The sequence below is a fragment of the Numida meleagris genome, chromosome 1 (assembly GCF_002078875.1).
Source record: "Numida meleagris isolate 19003 breed g44 Domestic line chromosome 1, NumMel1.0, whole genome shotgun sequence".
In the NCBI taxonomy this organism is placed as follows: domain Eukaryota; kingdom Metazoa; phylum Chordata; class Aves; order Galliformes; family Numididae; genus Numida; species Numida meleagris.
The window spans coordinates 49,609,197-49,629,539 of record NC_034409.1 but is presented as its reverse complement, the minus strand read 5'-3'; the positions used below and the strand labels follow the sequence as shown (position 1 = coordinate 49,629,539).

Below are 20,343 nucleotides of genomic sequence, written 5' to 3'. Positions count from 1 at the left end.
TATTTTGTAATAGATTCTGGTTGTAACTGTAGTGTGAAATCTCACTTGTACTTCAGCCTTTCTAAACAGTTAGAAAGCTGGTTCTAAAATTTCCTTGGGAAAATAGGGCAAGTTCTATCAAATTACAAAATTGAACTGAAATATCAGATGCTTCTTATTATGGTTACCTGATACGTGGAATGACCAACTAACTGAACATTAGGCTGTACTAAAAAGGAGAGATCTGCAACTCTGCTTTATTTTAATTGTTCTAGGTTGTGCTAAAATTGTTTTTAGTGAAACAGGGAAAGCAAAGTGTACAGGTAGCCACCAAAAAAAATTCCTCACCTTTCAAAAGCCAGAAATAAAAATAAGCACGTAAAATGGAGATTAAAAATGAATAGCTGAGGAATCCAGTGGTTTTCCTGTTATTAGGACATGCTTGCAGTTCTTCACTCTGACTTAACTTAGTTAGGTGTAACCTGAAATGCATGAAATGGCTGAAAATATTCCCAGTGCTCCCTCTGTTGTTTGTGAGTGAGCTTGCTCCTTGAACTGAGGACAAATATGAATGTTTATTCTGATCCCCAAACCTTGTAGCTGTTCCACTTGCAGGGGAGTTCTGTTAATTTCTCTAGTCAGAAGTCTAGTAGGCTGTCCAGATGTATGTATGTTTTAAAAACAAAAGCATAGGAAAAAGCATCTATTGAATATTTCTTAAAGAACTCTATTGCTGTTCTTAAAGTATGTCAGGTGTTATTTTTGTAGTTTTAATTTATTTAGTAAATATAAGAGACTGTTATTAAATAGTGCATGTTAGATGCTCTTGGGCCGTCTTGCTGGATTGTTCTTTTTTGTCTGTCTGTCCTGTTCTTTCACTACACGTTATTGCTAGGTACCATCGTTTTCCAGCAGGGGGACTGGACTAGATGATATTTTGAGGTCCCTTCCAATCCCTGACATTCTGTGATTTCCTAGCCACAGCTGAAATATCTTCATTTTCCAGGGTATAATCTTGGCAAAAGGCAGATACCTCTCACGTGGTGAAGAAATTCCTGTTCTCTGCCAACTGTACTCCTGTTTCTGGATCTTTATTTGGCAAAAGCATCAGTATGACTGTAAGAACAGGCAGCTTCAGGAAAGGTTCTTCCCAGTCCCTGCTGCCCACAGACAGGAGAAGGAACATTTACTTATTTACATACTTGTTTAGTCATTGCTCTTCTGTACTTCTGTCCCCCACCTTGCAGTGCACTGGCAGCTGTGGTGGAACTGCATGTTGCTGATGCTACACAGACAATTCTGGCTGCACTGACCTGCCCTTTTCCTAGGGAGACTGAGTCATTTGTCGTGGTAAATGATGTCTGCTTCTACTTTTTTGTTGGGTTAACCCTACTAAGCAGTACTGACATGGAGTTGCCATAAGTTATCACAGTCATTTCTGCTCTTCAGAGGCCTGCGAGACAGCAGTAAGTTGACATCTGTCAGTGTTCTCTGCTACACAGTGACTTTCATGATAAAAGGATGATTTCTAGATTCACGGAGACGTTGCACTTGGTTCATATGTAAGGAGTTACCAACACAACTGCTGGGATAAGATATATTAAGGTCTCTGCCTCACCCTCCCAAAATAAAAATGCCAGCATTATACTAGGGAGAGGTTCGTGTTGGTACAGGACACGTAAGGGATTGTTTGGAATTCTGCAATCTGTTCTTAGATATCTGTGTTCTGTTAATATGTTTTGGTTCTGGATGGTTTTCTGGTAGTGCTGCTTGTTTAGATGAATAAATTACAATTGTGACAGAGTGGGTGATAGGAAGTGCTTCAATTATGTGGCATTGTAGGCTTGATTTAAGTGTATACAAATTTATAAGATGCGATTTTAAATCCATGTTCAGCAACGTAAAACCTGATCTTCTAAATTATAACAATTACTGCATGATTATGTATAAATATCTGTTCCTTGAAATAGGCATAACAATTTAATCTGAGGGTATTTTGACATGTTAGACCAGGCCTGTTAGAGTTGCAGAAACTGATGTAAAAATGAATGAGCTGACATCAGATAATGAGTATATGAGCTGCCAAAAAAACCCCCAAAATCAGTAATGGGAAATGGAGTCTTCCAGCATTGTTGTTAAACCATTTCTGTGGCACCTGGCTCAGTGCTGTTCCTCTGAAGGCCTCTGCAGCTTTGTTGCTTCCTGTAGCTTCATGCTTTCACTTCTATCCTCTTCCAGTCCTGGTTTTCTCCAGTTAAACTTCTATATCGAGAAGTTACGGGCAGGGCAAACTCAAGGATAGTTTAAAAGTTGGTTCTGACTTTTGAAAACAATTCTGAATCTTCGTGCTCTGACAGGGAGAAAAACAAAGAAACACAGCCAGCCACATTGGAGTATGTGTGTTCAGGGCACGTGTCTGTTTCTGTTCAGCCTGTTCAGGACCCAACTTTCCCCATTCCCTTTGCTTTTGTGAGCTTTAGTTTTATGAATGATCTTTGGCTGTCTGCACTGATCAGCCTCATTAGTCTGTGCTTCTCTTTATAGATTTTTCAGGTCTGAGTGATTCCCGTGTTTACCCTTAAGCTAAAGCAGCAATTAACTATCTTTTAGTAATATGTGAGGTAAGGTGAAAATGGAAAACTGAGATTATGGCTGCTTGAAGAGGTATCCAAGGACCATCATGTCTCAGTCCTTTAAATAAAGTCCGTACCTGGCAGATGAAAAGCATGTTTTTAAACGTTGTGTTCCCAGTCCCTTGAAACGACTTCATCTCCAAATAAGTTCGTGTAAAATCTCCTATTCATAGAATGGGGGGAGGGGAAAATCTTCTTCACAACTGAAATGCTGTTCTGGCTAACACTCCCTCATTTGCATGCAGAATGTGTCTGGTACATTATGAAGACTGATACAGTACTCAGTGGTACAAATCTAGCTGGAGGCCAGTAAGTGGCCGTGTACTGCAGGGGTAGCACTAGGTTCAGTACTGCTCAGTGTCTTCATTAATGATCCAGATGATGGGACGGACTACCCTCAGCAAGTTTCCTGATGATACAAAACCAGGAGGGGTGACTGACAGACCAGATGGATTTTCTTCATCCGTAGGGACATTGGCACGGTGTAGAAACTATCTGACAAGAACCTCATGAGCTTCAACAAAGGGAAGTGCAAATTCCTGCAAAGAAGGCTAATAGTATCCTGGACATTTGGCAAGTATTGCCATCAGGTTGAGGAAAGCGATCCTTCCCTTCTTCTTAGCACTGGAGAGGCTGTACCTTGAGTACTGTGTCCAGTTCTCGGCCTCCCAGTACAAGAGAGAGCTGGAAGCACTGCAGAGAGTCTGGTGAGGAGCCATGAGGATAATGAAAGGACTGGAGCACCTCTCCTGTGAGGAGAGGCTGTGAGAGCTGGGACGGTTCAGCCCAGAGAAAGCCAAAGGAGAATCTCATTAATGTCTATAACTATCTGAACAGAGGGTGCAAAGAGGATGAACCTGGCTCTTTTCAGTGGTGCTCAATGCCAAGACAAGAGGCAGTGAGCACAAACTGGGACATGGCAGGTTCCCTCTGAACACCAGGAAGAACTTCTCTTCTTTACAGGTGCCAAAGCATTGGCACAGGTTGCCCAGAGAGGTAGGGGTGTATCCTCCTTGGGGACACTCAGAGGCCACCTGACTGGGCAGCTTGTTCTAAGTGCCCTTGCTGAAGCAGGTGGGTTGGACCAGATGACTTCCAGAGGTCCCCTTCCAACTGTTCTTAGTAAGAAACACTTTTTCCTCTTCTTGCTGGAACCCTGGGAATGTCTCTGAGTATTCAACAATGTAGTAAAACAGATGAAAGATATCTTAAAGAAGCTGATAACTGCTATGTCCGAAAGTGATTAGTTGAAGAAAGAATTTAGTTCTTGGAAAGCTGTTTCACTTTTTCAACCACTTCATGGGTCTTCATGAAGATGGCTTCTGAATGAAGAGTACTGAGTGAAGTGGGTGCGCTTGGTTTGAAGTCAGATGAGCTACTTAATCACAGACATTCTACTTAAAGCTTTTTGAAGAGCATTAAGTATTGTGCTGGTATTGTATTGCTTTTTTTTCTTTCTTTAGTGGTTGCAGTATAATCACATGCATACTAAATATTTCCTGTAAAATTATCCAGAATTATTTTCAGCTCTCTGTTTTGCAGGTGTTGTGGGCATGATGCACAAAATGAATTGTCATGAGGCATAGTAACCAAATTGCAATTCCTTGCTATCAACTAGCAGCTCTGATCAGAAGAATAAAGACATCACTGGTTTCCCTGTTGTGTTTGTGAGTTTATCCCTTAAAAATAGTTCAGGAAACTCTGATTTTCCCACTCTGTCCCTCTGCCCCTCAACTCTTTTCACTTGTGTTGCTCTGATGTAACCAGGTCCCATCTTAGGAAAGGCTGAGCAATTAGAGGTTTTTCTGAAAGCTCATTGCCTTGCTCTTTATTCTTCAGTTCAACAGGATTAAAACTCAGTTAATAATGTTTCCCAAACAAAAGCCCAGGCAAAACTCTGGAGTAGCCTGATGCCCTCCTTTTTCACTGTTCCTATTCTTTTAATGCTTGGGGTCCACTCTATTCTGGTTGTCTGATAGGTATTGTGTGCCTTAAAATGGATTGCATACATGTGGTGCTTTGATCTTTCAGCCTGTGATCCACTGAGCTCTGCAGGTTGGATAACAGCACCTCCAAGGTTAGCTGCTCACAAAGTTTGGAGGAAAAAAAAAAAGCAAAACCAACTTTTGCAACTGTTTCTGTCTTTAGGTAGAAAATGAAGTCAGCAGTAGCTATAATTATTTGCTGTGGATAAAGCACGACAGATTTCAATAAGATTTGTATGGTTTTTCTTCTGGGACAGATAAGGAAATACTTCTATGTTTGTTTTTTTTTTTTTGTCAAGACTCAGCTGGTTGGAGCTTTATACCAAAGGAGCTGTTGATAATTTCTGAAAGAGTAGCATGAGAATATTTACCTATAAACTGCTGTCTTTGTAAAATTCTAGTTGGTTCTCCTACTGCTCCTCAGTCTGTTAGCATTAGTGTTGCTCTCCGTAATGAAATCAAACTTGTTGGAAAGCTACAAAATATACTTTAAAATTGCCTCAGCAGTTCACTGTTGGATAGGAAATACCTACACATGCTTCCCTTGTTTTCATCTTACTTTGCAGCAGCTACTTCATGAGTTCTCAGTCTACAAATACTGTGAGAGAGACTTCTGAAAAGGTGGTAGACCAACCCATTCCACCCCATTGCATAAATCCACATGTGGCTGTTTAACAGCAGCTGCCTGGGAGGTTGGAGACCCGACTTGGTGCATGTTGTAACTAGTTCTCTGACCCTACTAGAACTCTGTTAGAGTCAGCAACATTGAAGTAAAATGATGTTCCTATAATACATGTTGCTTTTCAGATGTCTTGCATCGCTAATTTCCCTTTTGTTTTTGTTTCCATTGCCTTCTTTCTTCTTGGCCACAGAAATGCGCTATGCAACTTTGTATTGGAATAAAGCTCAAAAAACACTTCAGGTCAAGAATATACTGGACAGGAGCGGAGATGCCTATGGCTTCTACAACAACACGGTACAGACAACAGGTTGGGGAGTTCTGGAAATCAAAGCAGGCTATGGCCATCAGACCTTAAGCAATGAAGATATCATGTATGCAGCTGGCTTTTTGGAAGGCTATCTCACAGCTCCGTAAGTACTTCAGTAAGCCACTCAACTTATGACACTCGCAGTGGATTTCTGTGCTAGTCAGTTTTTTGTTCGTTTTTGTCCTTTCCCTTAATTCCCATCAATTTAAACTAACCATACATTCTTGTGGTTGTTTTTTTAAGTAGTAGCAAGTATAGCATCTTCACCACAGTATCAAGATATGGTTTCTGCTCTGTGTCCTGTCCTCATCCTGCAGGGTCTCTGGACACATCAGTGAGATTGATGAGTACTGCATCTATATTACTGCTTAAATAACGTAATCACAGAATAGCATATGTATAATGAAATGTGTAAGCACTATGATGTAAGTAATTACAAAAGAGGCAGCGGAAAGAATAGTTATTTCCCCAGCAAAGAGGTAGGTGGCTGACCAACAGATGAGATGATGAAGAGCAGATCAGGAAGGGAGAGACAAAGGTTGCAGGGCTTCCTTAAGGAGGTTTTTCAGCAAACACTGTTAAGGAATCTACTAGGGAAACAGTTGCTGACACTTCACAATGTGGGGAGTTTGGTCTCTCTTGGACAAAGTAAAAAATGCTGATATACCGACAGGCAGATCGGTGCATGTCTAGAATGGTCAGTGAATGCCCTGTGGAGAGAAAATGAGGGTCTGAATCTCTCACAGTGTAGATCTGTGAAAATTGTTGGTGTTTTGTGCTTGTTACAAATTCAGTGAATCCAGACTAGCTTTTTTTTGTTTTTGTTTTGTTTATTTTTTGTTTGTTTTTTTTAATTCAGAAGAGAAGTTCTTTCCCTTACTAAGCAGGAAGACAGAATTGATGGGATGTAGTTGGAGATATAACTATATAACTAAGCACATGATTCATGGCTTGTTGAACAAGCTTCATTTTTTCCTCTATGAACTTAGGCATGGTAAAAGAAAAATTCCCAAGTTCTGATGTGTGCCTGGGGGTTAGCTGGGAGATGCTTGTGATGGATGCTGGCTTCACCAGCCTTGCTTCCACAACTCTAAATCAATTACCATTAGCTGCATTTAACAGGTGAGCATGGGAGGCTTTTCTGAAGAACAATTGTCTGGTATGACTTCTGAACAAGATAGTAATGTAAAGAGCAGTAAGACATGTTAAGATCAGTTAAAATTTTGTGGATAGTTCTCCAATCATATTGTATGTTAATATGACTCTCTAGTAGATCTTAATGGACAAGTAGATCTCTGAACCAGATTTTTACAATATGAAGGAAACCCAATTAAACAGTGTTTGCCAATTAAGAAAACACTTCTGAGGGAAAGAAGAAAGGAGTCCTAGAGTTCTTAGTGCACAGCATTTAACCCAGGCAGGAAAGAGAATGAAATACATGAGAGATTTGGATATATGATGTTAGATTATTTTTCATGAGAAGTTACAGTTATGCACTACTTAGTTTATATAAACTACATATGGATGTGGGGGAATCGAAGCATTGCATGACAATATTGTTGAACAGATTTTTCTCTAAGGCTTTGTGTACTCATCTTTAAGTGGTTAAGCTTAAGTTTTGTCATACTACATAGACATCCCAAACCGTGCTAAGTCTAATTAGATGGCAAGTAATGTTTCAGGAGCAACAACCCACTTCCTGGTCCCCTTCTACATCCACACTAGATCTGTAAGTCTTCCTGGCTGTCCTTTTAAACAAACTTAAGTATATGCCCATACCTTTAAACATGGATTGAGTATGAAACAGTGTCTGCAAAGTCTTTATCTGATGTCTAAGTCTATGCTTAGGTTTAGGGGAAGGAGTGGTGTTCCATGTGCCCTTCCCCCCAGCTACAGATGTTAAGTGAAGCCTCACAGAAGTGAAGGTGCTTGCAAGTTGTTCTGCTCAAGGCCTTTGCTTTCTCCAGACCAGATGTTTACTACTGCTGTTTCCAGCCCCAGCCATTGCTACTGCAGGGCTATGAACTCCACCAATGACTGCAGAGAGGTAGATAAGCAGAAATAATACTGAACAGAGGTCTTAGAGTCTGTGGAAATGAGCTTGAGGGTTTGTGTCAAGGGAGAGATTGAAGAAGTAGGGTTTGAGGCTTGGGCTTTCAAGTAAACTGGGGAACTTGAACTCCTTTAAAACAGGTAAGTGTGACAGTGGGTTAAGATGCAAAACAGGAAGTAGTCAAAGCCTCTCTTTTTTTCTGAGGAAACTTTGAGGAAATCCACAGAGACTTTCTCTAACAGTGCAAAGCCTGAAAATGCTTTCCATGTCCAAAATGGCTACCAAATATTATACGTACTATCTGATTTTGTTTCTTTAGCTACGTCTTTACTGTACTGTGGTAACTGCTGTGGAAATGTTTCTTATGGGGGTTGTAGAACTGTGCCTTGTAGAACTATTTTGGATAAAAGGACTTCTCTGAAGCTAAGAATACCTACTGAAATATTGTAGCTAAGGAGCAGAGATGAACTAGCAATATACTCCACTGACCCTTGAGAAGACAGAAAACCTATCGCTGCAGCTTTTAGCTATACAACCTTGGTGTTCATTCATTCAGTAGACTGCAATCCAGGCAATCCTGTTATGTAGTATATTTGCAATTTTGTATACCACAAGAGTAGTGAGAACTCACTAAGTTTGCACATGTTAAAAGCTTGCTCTCAGAACTCCATTCCTTTTTCTTTATCTTACCTGGGAAGTGTTGGAATCCTAACTGACATGCAGGCAGATGTGTAACCACCCCAAGGAAAGAACAAGTCTTTTGCAGTGGAACAAGGGACAGCATCTATCAGACTGTAACCCTGTTCCATCAGACAGCCTGGCAGCCAGTTTTTAGGGAAGCTCTGTAGCACCATCATTACTTCTCTTAACATAATGAGTCTCTAAACACTGTTGTTCTGCTTCTGCACACATCCGGGCTCATAGTAGCTGCACGCAGTTCAGCCTTCCTTTTAAAGGACTTTTCCTTGCTGTAAGCAGGACAGAAGAGAGTGTCAAACAATGTGTTTGACAGCCTTGAAGGCTTTATTTGTATCAACAACCACTTAGCAACACCGCTATGGGTGGCTCTGGTACAGCCCTCTGAGGTGAGTACATGAGATATGCTTGCTAATTGAGGTGTCCTGTAGTATTTTGTTTCCTTAGTCTGGACAACTAACTCCCAGGTCTCATCTGTCACACATCCGCTTACGGCAATGACTCCACAAAGCAGAAATCACCCAAGGTGCATCTCTGTGGGAACCCTGAAGTCCTACCAGGAAGCACTCTGATCTCATTGTGTTGTATTAATAGGAAGGATACGTTGAAAGCCTAATTCCAGGTTGAAGTACAGGTTCCTGCGGAAGCTGTCAGCTCCAGTCTGACAGTGGCTGCAATTCGGAGACCTTCAGGAATTCTCAGCTAGGCCAGTTCTTTCATTACACTTAGGGTGTGAAGGGAGGTTTCTAGACTCAGCTAGGCCTTATGATGTATGCCTAAGAGTGACAAAATCCCTCTCAAGTGTACGTTTTGTCCTTATTAGGAACCCAAGGAGAATGTAATGAAAATTGATTTAAAAAAAAAAAAAGGCATGCTGAAACTGTGTGGGGAAGAATTTGTCTCTGCTCTAGTTTTGTAGGTCTGTGGCATAAAAGCAATAGCTAAGCTAGTCAGACCCATCTACCACTGAGCATGATTCATCTTTCTAGAATAGGCACCTGATTCAGATAGCAGCTGTCCATTTTGAAAATAGTTAGGGGCAGGATAAATCTAATTCTCGTGTCTGGAGAGCCAGACATTTGTTTTTATCCCTGGTCCCAAGTCTCTCTGTAAGATCCAGTCCTATTGTCCAGCTGAAGTTTTTTTTTGCTGTGGTTTTCTTGGGTATGAATTGTCTTCCTCCATTACAAACAAATGTTACTGAGGCACACTTCACTCAAGCAATAGCAGAGCACATCCAGATCAGTGGCATTCAGCACATGCTATTACTCAGTTCCAACTGAGACATGCCGGCTGCCTAAGAGCAGTATTTAAATTTGAAGCAACATTAATTGTACTCTTTTCTGATATAGCCTCAGCTGACCTGAGTCCTGTCATCTTCCTTTAATTTGAAGAAGCACAGCTCTGCTTTGCTGTTTTTAGATTTTGAATTCTTGTCCCAGCTTTTTAATTGCCTTGTTTTTCACTTAGATACAGTTGCAAAGCCTTACCTTATTGTAATGATCCAGTTTACTTCAGAAGGTAATTCTCTTACAAAACATGAAGGCCTTGTACATAGAAACTTTGTTAGTAGGGGAAGAAAAACACACAAAAAAAAACATAACACAGGGCATCTAAGAGGAAAAGAGTCTTGAAAACATTGTGCATTAATAATAAATAAATAAATTATCCCAGGAATCATCTGGCCTCTTAGTGTATGCAGGAAGGAGGCCCGTTAAAGAAGCTGGTTTCACTCCTCTGGTTCTGAACAAAACCACTCTCTGTATCAGTCATCACAGCCTAACGATACCACCAGTGTAAAATCTGCCTTGTGTTGCATAACTTTTGAGAGCTCCAAATGAAGGAGAGTTATGACTTGTGGTTGAACCTAGAAGCCTGGTCATCTATCCTGGCCCAGGCAGCGGTCAGAGTAGCATCCTTGTTGTTTCTATTCTCCTAATCTGTTTCTTGTCCCTGAAAGACTATCTGCCGTATGGATTGTCTTCTGCTATTTGCTCCCCTTTTCTAGTGCCATCAGGGATCAGACTTGTATGGCCTATGTTATGCTATGATTTCCTTACAAAAATTGCTTGGGATTTTTATTTGCCAAATTTGTTGGGACTGCAGGGATGCAAAATATTGATCTGGCTCTTCAACTTTCTTATCCACTTGAAGAAAAGGGTAGGAATTAGGGCACGTAGCCCTAATAACTCTGGAACTAAAATTGATGCTGTAGCTGGAGTTCCATAAAAAGTCTGATGGTGTAAGGCTGCTGAGTACTTCCTTCTCTCGCCCTAACTCCTCCTTCCAGAAATCCAACCCCACTCACGTGCACCTCCCTAGACACTCATCAAGCTCTTTCATATTGATTCATTTACTAAGATAGAATCACAGAACCATTAAGATTGGAAAGACCACTAAAACGATCTAGTCCACCTGTCAACTCCTCACCGGCATGCCTACAAAAACACATTGTTTAGTGCCATGTATACCTTTTTCTTGAACGCCTCCAGGGACGGTGACTCCACCACCTCCCTGGGCAGCTTGTTCCAATGCAGCACCGCTCTTTCAGAGAAGAAATTTTTCCTCATATCCAACCTGAACCTCTCCTGGGGCAACCTAAGGCCATCACCTCTTGTCCTGTTGCTGTTACCTGTGAGAAGAGGCTGACCCCCACCTCGCTACAACTTCCTTTCAGGTTGTTGTAGTGAACAGTAAAGTATCCCCTGAGCTCTTCTTCTCCTGATCGGACAATCCCAGTTCTCTCAGCTGCTCCCCATCAGACTTGTGCTCCAGACCCCTCACAGCTCTGCTGCCCTTCTCTGGACACGCTCCAGGACCTCCATGTCTTTCGTGTAGTGAAGGGCCCAGAACTGAACACAGCACTTAAGGTGCCGCCTCACAAGAGCCTAGTACAGAGCAATGATCTGCTCCTGCTGGCAGGATATAATATTGCTGATTGAAGCCAGGATGCCTTTGGCCTTCTTGGCGACCTGGGCAAACTACTGCCTCATAGTCAGCCAGCTGTCAGCTAACACCCCCAGATCCTTTTCCTCTGTGCAACTTTTCAGCCACTCTGCCCCAAACCTGTAATGTTGCATGGGATTGTTGTGACCAAAGTACAGGACCTGGCACTTGGTCTTGTTGAACTTCGTCCCATTGGCCTCAGCCCATTGATCCAGCCTATCCAGATCCCTCTGTAGGGCCTTCCTACCCCTAGGCAGATTGTCACTTCCTCCCAACTTGGTTGTCTTCTGCAAACTTAGTGAGGGTGCACTCAACCCCTTCAAGCTTCCTTCTTGTATCACTTCTGTTGCTTGTCTGTCTGCATAAAAGCTAGAAAAGCAGTTTACGTTTTTTTTGCTGGGTTTGTGTTTTACCTGAATGTGTGCAGACCAATTAGAATGAGTGATCAGAAGGGTACCAGAAGTGACATAAACAGCAGGGTCACACAGTCGAAAACAGTTGAGAATGAGGCAAGGGACAAAAAGAAGGTCAGTAGATCAGTATCTCTAATTATCAACAAACCATTCAGTCATCTCTGGCTGCATTCTCTAATTATGGCCTTTAATTATGCTCTGAGAGAAATGGGAGAAAAAGAGTACCTGTCTGCACAGCTTCCAGAGGGAGTTGCCCTTGTGAGTTTTAGTACAGAGAATATTGTTGTGCTGGCGTGTGCTTTCCTTGAGGCTAATGCCTATTCCTTAGTTCTGTTTTCTCTCAGAACTTAGTAGGAGCTAATTCTACTGATGACTGATGTAGTTCTACCAACTCCAGACTTCAGCAAAATAATTTCCTGTTGACTTTACTTAGAACTAAATATTCCTCCCTACGCTTTCTTTTTTTTTTTTTTTTTTTTTTTGTCTCTGTGGCTGAGAAAGTGTTTGTTCAGTTTGAACAGCATGAAGAAACATTGATGGGAAAAAAATTAGTGGAATGAGAAATTTCAAAGGATCTGTGAATCAGATGCATGAATTGGGCAACTACACTTGACTTAAACTTAAAGGGTGGCTTTTAACTCATGGGCTTCTGAATTTTTTTTGGCAGTTGATTTTGTCTGGAAATGTAAAGTGCTTCACTTCAATAACTAAGCAAAGAGTAACAGGTGTAAAAAACCACAACCTTTTGTTCCTCCTAGTTAATAGGGATGAGGCAGCTAACTGAACTCAATTTAAAATCAACAAAAAAACATATTTAACCCCTTTTCTCTCCCTCCCCCCCCAAAAAAAAAAAAAAACCAACCAACAACAAAACCCACCCTACAATAATTTTGTTTTCCATAAAGATGGATTTGTTTAGAGCTGGCATGAGTCTACTATCTGGGAATGCACAGGATCAACTTACACCTTAAAATAGAGATACTTAGCTTGTTACGTGGTTGAACATGGTTAATGGTAAGTGAAAACTCTGCTAGGTATCAGGCTGAAATTCTCTCACTACTAAATCAGCAAATAATATTCTCCTCATCTCTGTGGCTTTCTTGATTCCAAATAGAACAGCTCTCTAATAAACCATTTCTGTTGTGCTTTATGTTAACGTGCCAGAAATTCCAAGATAGTTCTGGTCTACAAACATTTCCTGAATCTGAAGGTTTGCTATGAAATTGTTCAGTCTCATTCTTGCTTCTTCTTCCATTGTAGAGCTGTTGAGCAAGTATTACTAGGGTCTTTTATTTTGATTCAAATTTCAACAATCCCTTTGTGTTAACTTTGCTGTTTGACTTGCATTCAATATATGAAGTCATTTCTGTAATTAGAAGAAGCTGACTTTGTGGACTGTGGTACTTTTCTGCCAATGTCTGGCGACACACGGGGTGGTGTGGAAGAGCAAAGGAAGATGGAAAAAAGTAACTTTTCTTTTTTTTCTTTTCTTTCAGGCATATGTATGACCATGCTGCAAACATGTATCCACAGTTAATTAAGAATCCCACAGTTCGAAGTGGAGTTCAGAATTTCATGGCGTATGTATTTAGTTATTAGAAAAAGCAATTATCAAGATTTAAGGTTGGAGTATAAATGAATTTTTCAGTTTTTTAAATTCCTTGTTAAAGGCTTAAAGAAAATACATGCTTATTTTTCTTCTGACTCTGTGGCATTAGTGTGTGGGGAGTAAAAAATTCTGAACATAAATGAAGAAGGGCATATGCCCTTTTCTAATTCTTTCAGGGAAATATTTAAAGCTCTCACCACAAATGGCTGTGGATAATGCCAATCAATTCTGAAGTTTATTCTAGTCAAAATCCTTTCCTAAAAGCTGGTATTTTGAATGCTTCACTGAACAGTGTGGTCTTCTGGTACCTTAGTCTTTTTAGCGCTGTATATTCTTTCATTCTACTGTGAGGTTAGATTTTTTTATGTTCTAACACTGAAGTAAATAGTCTTCTAATCATAAAAGTCCTAATTCCCTTTTCTCTTCAGCTTTATAAATCAAAAGTAATTGTGCTCCAATAATGCAGCTACGCTGCTTGGAAACCAAAACTGGGAGAAGAACCATGCTAGGTACTGGAAGGCTCAACTGTGATTAGCACTTTAAATCTCCTAAGACCTGTGGTTTCTTCCGTTATGAATACTTCTGTGAAACCTGGGTCATTCCTGCAGACTAATGACATTTCACCTTGTGTTTTTTTCTGAAGCAAGGGGTTACATATCTGAACAATTCGGTTATTGTTGCACATGTATCAAGTTTGTTGTTTTTCGTATATATAAATAGAACAGAAAAAAAGTTTTAGTGCTCCCTTCCTATGGTTGTATCCTCTCCAAGAGAAAGATGAGGTAGGTACCATATCCAAGTCCTTTTGGCAGTATAACCCAGAATAGCAGTTGTATCCCCCAGGATGCATTGATAATCACATTCTGATTTCCTTTGACATAATTATTGCATCTTCTTACTTTCAGACAACTAAACTTGGGTGGTTTTGTCAGCCATATACTGCTGGAAGAGTTTAATTCCTTGCCAGGTTACATCCCTTTTTTTCTACTTTAGATAACACCAGGTAGATGGATAGATAGAGGCCCAGAAATCACAATCTGGTCCTGGCTTATTCTAATAACTCAGGTTTTTGTGTGGCCCTTTGTGCACAGTGAAGGAGAGAACTCTGGAAAATAAGCATAGTGTTGACTGCTCTCGTCCTCGGGTCTGTTCAGCTTCCGTTGTCTCGTGCTGTAAATGTAGGTTATTTGGCTAGTGACTTCTCGGTTGGATTTAGCACAGGGAATGATTGTGTTTGGCCTCCCACCTTTTCCTTAGAGGAGGATAATGATGGTTCTTAAGCAGTGTTTAAGCACTGCCAGCAGAAAGCCTTCATTGCACTTCTACCCAAGGGAGAGAAATGAGAGGGCTTCAAAGGTCCACATATTTTATCTTCAAGTAGGCATCTGAAAGGGAATTGTTCACCTGAGCTGTCAAATGCTTGTTTCTCTTTACTGACTGTAAGAGGATGCTTGATCCGATGTAGGTGAGTCCCACGCAGAGATAGAGTCCATCTCTTTCTTTAGCTCTGAAGCAGTGTATGGTAGTAACTGCTGAGTACGTTACATGGATCTGAATATTTGCACCCAGAGGATTCAGTCTTCATGTCTACTCAATTTCTAGAATATGATTTGGCTCAAAACACTAGGAAAGTTTTGATATCTGGGTTGTAATACAGGCCTACATTTGTCCCTTCCTTGCAATATCGATTATTCTCTAAAGCAAAAGCAAGAAAACCCCAACCTGTTTGTTCCTCTGCAGGAAACAAGATCAATGGACAAGACAACAAATCAGAAATAATAAGGATGACCCCTTTTGGAGGCATGCTGGCTATATTATTGCACAGTTGGATGGTCTGTACATGGGAGCCCTCGAGTGGGCTAAACTACACAAACAAACAGTAAGATTATTGCATCTCTTTTTCAGTAGTTGGGGTTGGGATGTCAGAAGATGAAGATGTGAAAAGGGAATCTGATATTATAAAAGAAAAAGTGTATATGAAGACTAGTGAAAAGCATTCATTCTGCATTCTGTGATTCTAAAAAACTTCAGTCGCTGTTCAGGGTAGGTTGTTACTGAGCTTTCCTGTCACGTCACCACAGACCTTTGCACTTAGAACTCTGGCCCCTCACATGCTGATTAGGTTGGGAGTGGCTTTTGCATTCAAGTGTGAATGGTGGAAAGATAGACACTTCTCTAAGATGTTTGCTGTGCAATTGTTATTGAGCAAATGACCCTCCTGGTAGGAAGAGTAGCTGCAACAGCATGAATCAGCAAATAGGGAGTGTGTTAAAAACTTTTATTTCTAAGCATCAAAGCTTCTAGATTTTAAAGGATATTTTACATTGCTAGATGACATCTCCCTTCCTGTTTTCCAAGTCTCTCATTTCAAACTGTATGGTCAGTGTTTTGGCAGGCCAAAATGGGGTGTTTTTTTAAATTAATATTTTTTTCAGGGTTGGTTAGAATTGTGTTTCAGGTCACCAACTTGTATGCAGTACCAGAGCTCCTTTAAATTCAATAGAACTGTGGTAATTACAATTGTCCTCTTAAGTCTAGTACGTCTGATGGGTTCCTGAGTTTGAGAGGGAGGACTTGAGTAATTGCAGTTGACCTTTTGCCTTGGTTCATTCATACCAAGAATTTAGAGAAGATGACAGTAAGGAATCACAAGCAATTGGATTTTAGTAAAATGCATGTCATCTCTTCTTTGCATGGTCTTTCTTGAGCCAGTTCAAACTAAAAGAAAAGATTCTTGACAATAATGAAAATATCCATCCTGGTGTGTCTGAATTACAGGGAAGATACTGAGAAGCCTTGGCTTTCTAGGGAAATAAATCCCTTTCACAACACCTGTATCTGCAGAGCCCTGCAAATCTCATCAATTTTTTTTTGGCTGCTTTGGAATGCTGTAGATTCAGATGGGCGAGAAAAGTGCTAGTTTGTGTCTGAGCTAATTCCTTAGAACAGGCACATCCTACCTGCAGTGTGTTTTCATCGATCCTTTTTGTCTGTGTAGTTGGTATTAAAAGCTCTGACCTCTGAAGTAACCAAATCATTCTGCTCCTCTTTCAGTCAGGGCACATCTCATCAGCATTACCTATATAAAATGGTACATTTAAGGGTAATTCAAACATGTGGTTCAGTCTGAAGTAGCTGTCCTTTATGCTTGATCTATATGTAGTGTGTGTGTGTGTGTGTGTATAGGCACATATATATCTACATGTGTATGTATTTATATATAGGCATGTGTGTATATATATACATATATATCTATTTATTTTCCCAGATATGCCTGGAGCAGATGGTGGGAATTATTTCCAGTCCTTCCTGCTTCTTTCACAATTTCAGCTTTAGGCAGTATCACCTGTGTTGGGATCCATATCTTTCTTCTCTTTCCCAAAGCAAAAATATTCTGTGTGTGGATGTCACTTGAGACAGAACTGCAGTTTCCTCTGTTTGCCAGAGCCAATACATTAACATCACTCCACCTTCTGAGTACAGTTTGGGCAGCTGTTTTTGCACCTAAATGTTTGGTTTTCCTTGGCATCTAGATGATACCTGACAGCTCTGTGAAAGTGCATGTAATTTCTCTTGTTGGATATCACGCTACTTTTGGGAGAGTAAGCCTCAGGAGTCCTATTTGTGTATGTATTTACCATTGCTAGGATCCCCTTCAGAAAATAAAGACCTTGAAGACTGCTTTAAGAGTAGGCCAAAAGATGTAAAGAGGATGGAGAAGAGGTGCTGTGTTTACAAAGTCTATGGATGTCTTCACTGAACACTGGGTGAAATTGAACAAAATTGTTCTGTTTTTGGGAGAATGGGAACGAAGGCTGTATCCATGGCTTTTTAAACTTGCAAGTATTGGAGTATTACATTTGGTGGAGTGGTTGACATGTGCTTACCTGATGAAGACAAGTGAAAAGATCTCTTTCCATTGTTCTGTGTAATGCATGGTAGGTTGAAACTGTGCCAAGTTCACATAGTACATAAATGAGAGCCAGATTTTATGAGTACAGATAAATGACACTCTAAAACGTTCTATTCCCTGCCCCTCCTCCCCAAATTCAGTATTTCTACAATATCCAAATGAAGCGCCATTATATCTGTCCCAGATAATCAAACCTTACTGCAGAGAGAAAATTCGTTTGGACACAGAGCTGCTTAATAATAGCACTAGTATGTAGTTACTATTTTCTTTCTGTATGGAGCATATGTTTTGTAATGGACTGTTTAATTTTTGTGTTTTCTGTTGCGTGAAGTCTGGTATCCTGCAGGGCTATTCTAGGTAGGCACTTCCATTCAGGCCTGCATGAGAGTAATGCTTGTTGGAAACTTCTGTATCTTCAATTTGATGTTTGCCAGCATCATTAAAAAATATGTCAAAACCTGAATACATTTTCACGTTAAAGTGTGAAATTATTCTGTCTGGTTTGACAACATTTTATATTCAGTAAACAAACCCAACCCTTTTGTCAGGACAATTCCTGAAGGAGGGGCACTCAAAGAACATTAAGCCTTTTCATCTGCCTAATGCTCTACCAACGCTGTGATTAATCTTGGGCTTGCCTACACCGGGAAATTATTCTTGAATAAGGAGGTGTAAGAGTTTTAAATACCACAGTGACTCCAGGACAGCTCTCTATTTCTACTTGCTTACTTACTATGGAGAATGCTCATGCAGGGGAGGTCACTGAAAGGCAATTGTTACAGAGTAACTAGTCTATTTTATTGTTTCTTGTAGACGAGTATTTAAGGCTGGTTCTCTATCTGCTAGCTTTTCTAAGTTTGCCTCCTTAAAGCTAGTAGTAAATTTACGATGGGAAAGGAAGAATCCATTTGATTTTTTTCACTTTTCAGGGCAGTACCCTAGAGTATGTCTGATATATTTTAGCTGAATAACTTTTTCTCTCGTTATGGCTATATCATCTCACTGCTTGTCAGTTTAGCACATTCATTCACTCTTCTTCAGGATGCATACAAGGAGTTTTCCTGACAATGCTATGAGAGATGGGAGAAGGTGATGAAAAGAGGTTATAATACGCCCAATATTATTCACTTGTTATGATGTACGCTCGTCTAATTCTTGCTGGTGGGCTCGGATTAGCTCCTTACAGAGAAGACTTCTCCACATGCCCTGGAAAATCAGGTGTGGTTATTCCCCAACTCGGGCTTTCTGCCTGGTGGGAGATGTATCAGTCTGCGCCTGAAATTCCCACAACTGGCACGCATCACAGACGCCCGAGTCTCCTGTTTGAATGCATTGTTTTCATTGAGAAACTCTTGCACTGAGCATGTCAGACTTCTCTAATGTCACCTCGCTAGCATCAGTCTTAAACACAAAACCAGTATTTTCCTAGCAAAGCTATGGCATGAGTTCTTGGAAGTAAGCTGGAATGAAACTTGCTTCCCTTCAAAAGGGAAATGAAAACAGAACTTGAATGGGTACTTAATGACCTAGTTCCTCTTTTACTTCTCTGTTTTGGCTGACTTTGGGGGATGACAATCTCACTCAGTGGAACACTAGGAATTTACATATTCTTTGCTATTTTATTCAAAGGGATCTTTCCTCCTACTTTCCTGGCCACATTTCTGTGATCATAGTGCTGATAGCTTCCTTCTGTAGCACCTTTGCTCAAATTTGAATGGGCTTCTGTGATGCTGTAGCAGTGTCAGTAATGTCATAAGGAAGGCAGGTTTTATAAGGGAGAATATGGAGAGGGTAGCAGGTGGAGGAAAAGAACAATTCAAAAGTCTGAAGGCTGGTGGAGCATTCTTACATGCAATCCTGTTCCTTCCTCCTGGTGATAATGTTGGCTTGTCAGTTTGCTGCCTGACTTTTCTCTGACAGTAATGGTTATAAATTGGACATTGGAAAACAACTTCTCCTCACAGCTTGTTTAACTTGCAGTACTTTAAGTACAGCTGGATGGGGGAAAATGTGCTGGAACTGTGGCAAGTCTGCTTATATGGATTTCAGTGAAATAGCAATTGTTGGGACTTGTCTGCAAATGATTCATACTACTGAGTTGCTTAAAACTATCCGAAGGTACATCTCTTGATTTTCGTCATGACCTCTGCTGCTCCCTGTTTATGATATTATAGCAAAAGTATGATGAGCTAGAGAAATGTAACTTCCTTTGAATTTTGCTTTGGATTTTTTTCTCTCATGCTGTAGCTGCTGTTAGGACCTTTAGCAGTGCAAGATTTTAGTGGTGAGAATGGCTTATTTCTATTATTGTCTTGGTAAGCATTGTGGGAAGGTTTAATTCCTTCCCCCAGGATATATACACTAGAGTTTACATTATTTTTGGTTTTCCTGTTGGTTATTTGCCAAAACAGCAGATGGATAACACAAAATTCAGCCTTCTGAAAAAAAGTAAGTATTATCTGAATTTGGCATTATTTTTTTGGTTGTTTGTTTGTGTTGCCCTTTCTTCTCTTTTACTGGAGTTTGTAGAGAGTTAAGCTTTATGGTTTAATATCAGTGATTTATATTGCAAGCAATATGCTTCTTTGTTATATGATTCTACAGTTAGTAGTCATAACCCTACACTGATTTGCGTTCTGTTCTTTTCCTTAAGGCCTTGCCTTAACTAAAGACATAGTGCAAGCAAGAATAGGAGAGTTAGAAAATAGTCTTTGAAGGTTGAGGTTAGACTTAAGGTTTTATTTTTGAATAGGCAGTTTAAGAGGACTCTGAAGAACATGTTGCTCAGTGAGCGGTGTATAGTTAACCATGGTTGTCTCTAGCTATAAGGGTTTTCTGAAAGCCTAATAGTGGAGTGCCTTTTGACTGACTTGCTCTTTTCAGCTAGTTCCATGCTTTATTAGCACTGTTAATGTATCTCACTTCCTTCATTTGTTTTCTCCTTCTCAGACCTGACGTTGTCTTTAATTGCAGTCTTTATAAAAATCCCAGAGCTCAACCAAGTGTGTGCTAATATAAAGGTTTTCAAAGGCTTTTAATAAATACATTAAAAAAAAAAAAAGTCTTATGCTGGAGTAACAGCAGGCTAATTAATATGCTGTTCACAAAGATTCACAGAGGTTTCCTA

At 40.3% G+C, this 20,343-nt stretch overlaps 1 protein-coding gene across 1 annotated transcript in view; it reads left to right on the top strand.

The window, feature by feature from the left end:
- The window catches only part of PLBD1 (phospholipase B domain containing 1), a 36,174-nt gene that overhangs the window by 2,238 nt on the left and 13,593 nt on the right, over window positions 1-20,343 (top strand). Inside the window, exons 2-4 of the mRNA XM_021378972.1 lie at window positions 5,470-5,689; window positions 13,191-13,274; window positions 15,044-15,182. Coding sequence (XP_021234647.1) covers window positions 5,470-5,689; window positions 13,191-13,274; window positions 15,044-15,182 — 443 coding nt within the window. The remainder of the gene's footprint in view (window positions 1-5,469; window positions 5,690-13,190; window positions 13,275-15,043; window positions 15,183-20,343) is intronic.